We start from the raw sequence: 7,518 nt of genomic DNA, 5'->3' as shown, positions 1-7,518 counted from the left end.
TTTACAAGATTGTTGATGGTTAAAGATTAAAATTAAGATTTGGTGTCTATTTCTTTCTTGTGTAAGACATAATAAACAAAGTAATCCTAAAACATAACATTACTGTATTATCAACAGAGCACAGAAGCATTGTGTCTAGTTTTAAAAATTTGTAAGGTGTTACTGCTGATTGTTTTTGTTTTTATATAAGTTCTGTTATTCTCCTCCATTGGCAGTTTGGTTGCTACTGCCATCTATTGCTTTGGAGGTACAGCACAGCACAAATTGTCAGTAAACAGCAAAAAGAAATTCCATCTTGTAGTGTTATTTTTGTCTGTAATTAAGTCCTAAAACCCCTATTTTCTTTAAACAAAAATATAAATCTATTTTGCCATTAAAAGTGTGACAGGAATAATAGAGCGCTCACACAAAGCTTACGAAAAATGGTAAATTAACCAACTTCATCCATTGAGAGGGAGGCAGGGGAAGAGGTTGGGCTTTTCAATGAAGGGATGATATAAGAACACATCGTTAGATGATGAATAGTTAGGAAAAAACAGGAAGAAAGACCACTACCAAAGAAATGCACAATTTGGACTGGACAACATGAATCTGAGAGAGGATGCACAGAGGATCTTTAGGCTATGATGACTGAATAATTGTACTAGTAACAACAACAAATGTCAAATATATTTGTGTTGTGCTTTACCCAAAAGGCAGTAGATGGTATTAATGATGCCTGAATCTCATGAATACCAAGAGCATCCGCAGCTTAGTGGAGGTGATTATATTAACTTAATATCGAAACAGAAAGCACAATGAAATAATAAAAAAGAAAAAAACATGGTAAAAGGAAACAAAACTTTACACACACACACAAATTTAAAAATAACTGTACTGGATAGGCAACAACAATGAAGCGTAGGTTTCCACTGACAAAATTACTACTTTTACATAGTGTGAAAAAGTTGTGGTTGGCACAATTAAGATAAACAAGCAAGCTCCTTATGACAGCACATCAGGACTTGTTCTGCCCTTTGTCATCATAAATTGCTGCTCATCTGACAATAAAAAAAGTCTGTTAAGTTAGTAACATGTTGGCAGTTGGGAGACCTTTCTAATACAAATCATGCATAGGCGACAGAACAGCAACAAAAGCAAAAACTGCAGCTGTGGCAACAACAGTAATTACCAATTTTCTTGAAAAGACAAAAATGATTATTGTTATAAATAAAATAAATTATTGTTACTGTAGAAATATGAAAGAAAATATTTTAGCACAAATTTATGAATGGAAAAAACATTTTTCAGGACATGCAGCAAAAAATCTCCTTGACCTTTTTGTTTACATAAAGCCTACTGTTGTCTTTGCCAATCTGTGTAGTTAGGGATTAACTAGTGTGTTTGCCTGACATTTAATATTTCTACCCGTCCTTCAAAATGAACTGGAATTTCCATCATTTTGAAATCCTAGAACCGAGCTTGTTTCAGAGCAGTATATAAGAGTGAGATCAGTAGTCCTCACTGATACGATATTTTACAGTCTATTAAGACAAAGTTGCAGGAACACTTAAGTAAGTTTCAATTGACCTGAAAAATATAATGTAATTTTGTGTTTTTTAATGTTGAATAATATGTAATTGTTTTTTGTTTTAGAAATCTATGAAAATGAAGTTGCTTCTAGCAGGAATTGTTCTGGTTCTAATTGTGGAAACCAATGCCCAGTGGTACTGGTTTCCTGTTGAAGCTGCTCAAGGTTAGAAACATGGCCTGATAAACGTCTCTACAAGAACAATGTGCATATCTGTATCTGATCAAGGATTATGTGTTTTACATGACAATGATGTTTTTTACTATTTGTCTTTTTCACCAGGAACTCGTGATATGTGGCGAGCATACTCTGATATGAAGAAAGCCAACTGGAAAAACTCAGACAAATACTTTCATGCCAGAGGAAACTATGATGCTGCCCAGAGAGGAGAGGGGGGCCGATGGGCAGCTGAGGTTATCAGGTAAGGAGCAAAGAGCAGGAAAGCATTATCTTCATGTATATGGTTGTTGTATATTAGTAATTTTTTCCTCCAAAAGAAAAACTAATCTTATTAGTAAAGCTGTAGATCTGAGCTAGAGCTGTAGACCAAAGAGCCCAAAGACCCTTTTGTTTTGCCAATGGTGAAATATGAAGTACCTCAGGGACCTCATTTTTTTTGGCCCTTTTGTATTTTCCATTTATATGCTACCATTAGCTGACATAATTCACTGGTATTATATCTATTATTTCTATGCAGGTGACAACTTTCCCCATATATCATCGTCACCTTTATTTAGCGATCTGCTCTTCTACCTAAATGAGGCTCCATCTCACAACCTCCTCTGTGAAATATTGGTACATTTGGCGATCATTATAGGTCCAGACTCTTTCCACAGCCTAATTTGGTCACATCTTAGTTTACTATTCTCTAACACTATCTTTGGAATAATGTGAAATCAGTGGTTCATTTACATTTAGCACTATTGCAATGATCTGTATTCCTGCCTAAGCCAATATAACCTGTCTAGATCCCTTTAGTTCAGAATACCATAGCCTTGTCTTTATTGACATTTTTTTACATCCTTCCTTTATTAATCATTCATTTATGAATTTGATGTATTAGGTTTTGAAAAGTACTAGTTTTGTCATCTGCTCGGGCTGATATCCATTGTTTATATCTATATCTATTTTCCCATTTCAGTGATGCCAGAGAGTGGGTGCAGGAAAAAATGGGTCGTGGTGCCGAGGACTCTGCGGCTGATCAGAGGGCAAACCAGTGGGGGCGGGATGGAAATGATCCCAACCATTTCAGGCCAGCGGGACTTCCTGAAAAATATTAGTATAAAAGTCATCGCCTTATAATAAAACTAATGAAATACATTTCTAGTGTTGGAGTTATTGGCAACACAGTGTTTCACACGACACAAATGAATGTTTTATCATGATTTTACCAAGTTGTAACTTTTCTGTTATGTTTATTGTTGTCATACACCTCTGGGGTACTGCCTGGTAACCACCACCCATCATTACTGCAAAAGAGAATCAGAATCAGCTTTAGGTTTAAACATATAAGGAATTTGCTATGGTCACTCTGTGCTTGACAATAAACATAAACCAATTTAATTATAAAAATATGAAATTGACGAGATATACAAATAAAGACTTTATATGTGCAATATAGCAGATATTGTTCTCAGATAACTGAACTGAATACATTTTTTGCCACATTTGCCCACATCAGAAACAGTTTCTGACCCAGCCCAAACTTGCATGAAGACAAGAACAAAATTCCCTGAATTAAACACATTAGGTTAAATATTTGCACGGGCAAATCAAAAATGGATCCCCCTGGAGCGAAATAAGAGCGGAATATGTCATTAATAACATTTACATTTATTCATTTAGCTGACACTTTTATTCAAAGCATCATAAGATTGCTATTTATATCAGAGGTCGTTGGAGCAACTAGGGGTTAAGTGTTTTGCTCAGGGACACATTGGTGGATGTTTCACAGTCAGGAGTTGAACCCAGGTCTCTCACACCAAAGGCATGCGTCTTATTTACTGCTCCATAACCATCTGTATAAAAACAGTAAAGACTGAGACATTAAAGGCTCAGGAAACCTTTGCAGGTGTTTTGAGTTGATTAGCTGATTAGAGCTCTTCTCAATGTCGACAATTCTGTATTACAAATTCTTTATTCTAAAATCTAATACATTTTGAGATACTGGAGTTTGGATTTCTATGAGCTGTAAGCCATAGCCTAATCATCAAGATTAAATAAGAAAGGCTTTATATATTTAACTTTATATGGAATGAATCTGGAATATATGAAAGTTTCACTTTTTGAATGTAAGAAAATGAACTTTTTCACAATATTCAAATTTTTTGAGATGCACCTGATTAAGTTAAGATAACTAATCCAATGCCAGTTCTTCACATTCTTCTTCTTCTAGACACAAAAGTTACTGAATGGATCATTTAATAAACAGAATGCATTTGATACTGGACAGTGATAAAACAATAACATCATTCGGTGATAATTGGAACATTGACACTGCAATGATAATTTCTATAGAAATGTGCTTATACTGTCTCACTATGTTATCATTATGGCTACGATCCTTTTTGAAATTTTAACCTTTCTGCAATTGAATAGCAACATATTCACATGAATATTTCACTTCTATATATTTCAGAATAAATGTCAAAATTGCCAGATCTAAAGGAAAATGGAAAGTTTGAACCTCTCTTTTGGTGAAATAATGTTGCCTTTCAAATGGATTAAGTCTGGTTCTCTGATGCATTTGTGGATTTAATGTGTCAGATTACATCCCTGTCCATCTGTTTTTGTGCTCTTGGTGCTTCATTCAGCTGTAATGTTAATACACGGCCACTCAGTGGCAGTACTGGCCTCCACCTGACATCTGCGGCTGAAGCACATTGAAGAAATTTTCCTTGTTATGTGGCTTAATTTACACAAGTTTAGTTTATATGAAAATAACATTGTGTCAAACACACACAATAGTGTTATCGATAAACTCTGATTAGACTTCGGCTCAGTGTGGAACTATGCTGGAAATGACATGAACCAAACTCAACCTACCAATAGGAATGACAAAGGTGAAAGTTGACCCTCCTTATAAACAGCAGTGATGAAGATGTCAATAAAGCAAAGTCTGTTCACAGCAACATATAGAATTGTTCTAATCAGGCAAATAAGTGACTAGAACAAAAAATATCCCCTTTGACTTCTTTTTTCAGGCCAACATGGTAGCAGGAGATGGCATATCAACCTTTGAAAAGTTCTATTGTTTTGTATTTTATTATAAAGCATTAATATTTCTCTTGTGGCCTGCCATAGAAAATTTGTTAGGAGATGAGTCCCCTCTGGCAGCCATCTTTGTTTGGTGCAACTTGAGTGTCAAAGTTGCTTAGTAAAATGTTAGCTGTGGAATATTTTCTCCTTCATATGAAAGTCTTTGGGGGATCTAGAAATGTACAACAAAAGCAGAAGGGTTGTGTAAAAACTGATTAAGTTTGGCTTCTAGTTAGCTAACTTTACATCTTGGATCAGAAAATTCTGAGCACATAAAACACATAATTTCTGGCATTCTGAAGAAATATTCTGGACTAATTTATGGTGAAAATGTCTTTATTTATATAGCCTAAAGGGGAACACAAAATTCATGTGGCAGGTGACAATTCAAAATTTAAAAATATAATGGACTATAATGCAGTGATCATTAGCTTGTTAATATTTTTTAGCTAAAGGAACTTTTTTTGGACAATGCACATTTGTGATATTCTATATTTCTTATTGTGTAAATAAATCTTGCTCAAAGCATTTTTATTTGTTATTTAGCGTTTCTTGTTGCAAGATATTTTTCAAAACATTTTTAACAAATACTTTCAAAAAGGTGGTGTAATTGACACCCGTTGCTACAGGCCTATGTTAATATTGTTAGTGTCAGTGCAGCAAAAACAAAATGCAGGTCGTTGATTTAAAATTATTTTACGTTAGGGTTTTTTGCTCTATAAAGCCCTGCACTGTTTGGTGGTTAGCTGTGTTGTCCATGATGTATAATCAATGTGGTAACGGCTGCTCGGGTGGGGTAGCTGGCTCTCGAGCAGGCGGTGCACGGACCAGACAACTGCAGTGGGCTCGTTTTATATTATACTCGTTCCGGGGCGCCGCTGTCAGGCGCTGTGCTCAGTACGATTTCTGTCGGTGAAACACACTGAGTGATGCGCGACCTGCCAGCAGCACCATCGCTCACAAATCTCAAAAGGAGGTGACTTGATCAGCATATGACATACTCCAGGTAAGGCGTAGTTGTATTAACTAAAATGTTACAACGAGACAGGCAACCGCCGTTAAACATCGATGAACCCCCGCACTGTCAGCGAGGCTGATTGTAGTAGTAGTCGTCCGAGGCATCAAGAAGAGCGGGCGGATAGACGCTGATCTGCCCTGCCTGTGGATTTGTCTTCAGCATCAGGGCGGTGAGCTTTGACCAAAAACGTTTCCTGCTTTAAAAGTCTGTCGTATGATTCGGGCCATGTGTATTCCTGTGTAACTGAGATTTGAGCTGCTTTGAAGTCTCACCTAATGCTACAATGAGCTGTGATTCATCCCTGCGCAGCGTAGTCTACGCCTATAATTATAGATTGTGGATATATTGCCATAGGCCTTTAGTGTCTCATGAGATGCGGAAGGTCATTATTTTTTTTAGATGTCCTTAATGGTTCAATTTCTTTCCTTCCAAAACCGCGCCTCAGGCACGTGCAGCCAACTCTTGAGTTATCTTTCTGGAAATGGTTTACATCTGTTATCTGCTCATTTACTTTAATATACATCCTATTATCCGATACTGGTCTGACATCTAAATGACATATTCAGATGAATTCCTCCCATCCATGGTGCCATTCACAAGACTTAAGTTGAAAACAGTGCGAGAGAGACTACACTAGCCCCTCCTGAAAATACTGCTTTAAAGTTGTTTAAGATTTAAACGTTGTGTAAGGCTTGTAGGTATCCGAAGTCTTTATTTGGTGGAGAATTTGTGTGTGCTTTAGTGCCTGCTGTGTGCCACTCTGTGCCAGTCCCGGACACAGGGGAGGGCAGTTGCTGAAGGCGTTTTGTGTCTGGCTGTTCATTGTTCAGAGGGAATAAGGGACAGGCTCAAAGGGTCTGCTTTGCATCATGCAATGTTATGTCCTTAGCGTCTGTCCTGATCCAGCCATGCAGAATGCATTTCATTAGTCATCGTGCACTTGTATGATATCTTCGGGCTGTAATGTTTACAGGACAAGTCTTGTTTAGTTGGTTTCTCTCACAAAAGCAACGTTGTCCCTGGAGTCAATGTCGGCCCACTGTGGAATATACTGTACAGTACATATTAAGCTGCATTAGGTTAATAATAGCCTTTAGCCTTTAGAATTGATCTACTAATTTGAATGTGTGTATGGCTACTAGTGGGTAGACTGAGTGACATTGAGTGTTGTGCTTGAGAACAAGAGGAAAGCTGATAAAATGTGGGAACGTTCGTGTAAAAGTCTGATGCAAACAAAGAGATTTTAACAGTGGGGCAGAATAAAGATGGGTACAGTGGGGAGTAGAGAACAGACAGGCAGAGAAGGAGAACAATGGCTGTGTCGCAGCTGAGGATGTAGTCATCCACACTGCAATAGAGGATGAGGGCAGGTAGAGGAGAGTAATGCACAGCTATTAGAGAAAGTGAGGGGCCCCTGGAGAGCCATGATAGAAACATATAAGGCTTTGGAGGAGGCACCCAGCATGTTGACTTGCTGCTAGGTTGACAGTGGGGAGTTTTTCATTTTGATCCCTCTCTTCCCACCTTTTCCTCTAGGTCTGTCGTCACTTTTTCTGCACTGTCCCCTTGTGCATGTCTTTTTCACTCTCCTGCTTTGTCTCACCATCTCTGTATAGCCCAAGATAGTTTTCTGTATAGCACCTACACTGCAAGGACAAACACCCTCCCCTGC

General features: G+C 37.6%; 2 protein-coding genes across 3 annotated transcripts in view; both read left to right on the top strand.

Moving 5' to 3' along the window:
- The first annotated feature begins 1,476 nt into the window (after positions 1-1,476).
- Positions 1,477-2,890, top strand: saa (serum amyloid A). Its single transcript, XM_046033026.1, has 4 exons — positions 1,477-1,553; positions 1,636-1,735; positions 1,853-1,991; positions 2,712-2,890. Exons 2-4 carry the CDS (start codon positions 1,642-1,644, stop codon positions 2,848-2,850), a joined length of 372 nt encoding a protein of 123 aa, XP_045888982.1. The 5' UTR covers positions 1,477-1,553; positions 1,636-1,641; the 3' UTR covers positions 2,851-2,890.
- Positions 2,891-5,731: 2,841 nt separating this feature from the next.
- The window catches only part of apba2b (amyloid beta (A4) precursor protein-binding, family A, member 2b), a 73,331-nt gene continuing 71,544 nt past the window's right edge, over positions 5,732-7,518 (top strand). The window contains exon 1 of one of the 2 annotated variants that reach the window (XM_046032516.1): positions 5,732-5,834. The gene's annotated coding sequence lies outside the window, so the exon portion shown is untranslated. The remainder of the gene's footprint in view (positions 5,835-7,518) is intronic. The other variant, XM_046032517.1, reaches the window with a different exon arrangement.

Source organism: Micropterus dolomieu, linkage group LG20 (genome assembly GCF_021292245.1).
Source record: "Micropterus dolomieu isolate WLL.071019.BEF.003 ecotype Adirondacks linkage group LG20, ASM2129224v1, whole genome shotgun sequence".
NCBI lineage: Eukaryota > Metazoa > Chordata > Actinopteri > Centrarchiformes > Centrarchidae > Micropterus > Micropterus dolomieu.
Note: the sequence above shows the minus strand (reverse complement) of the source record. Positions and strands in the feature narration are given on the sequence as shown.

Bases quoted from the DNA above. Each gene is read 5' to 3' on its own strand.
- saa (XM_046033026.1), top strand. From the start codon at position 1,642: ATGAAAATGAAGTTGCTTCTAGCAGGAATTGTTCTGGTTCTAATTGTG. The intron at 1,736-1,852 runs GTTAGAAACATG...CTTTTTCACCAG, and splicing joins TCCTGTTGAAGCTGCTCAAG to GAACTCGTGATATGTGGCGA. The intron at 1,992-2,711 runs GTAAGGAGCAAA...TTCCCATTTCAG, and splicing joins TGGGCAGCTGAGGTTATCAG to TGATGCCAGAGAGTGGGTGC.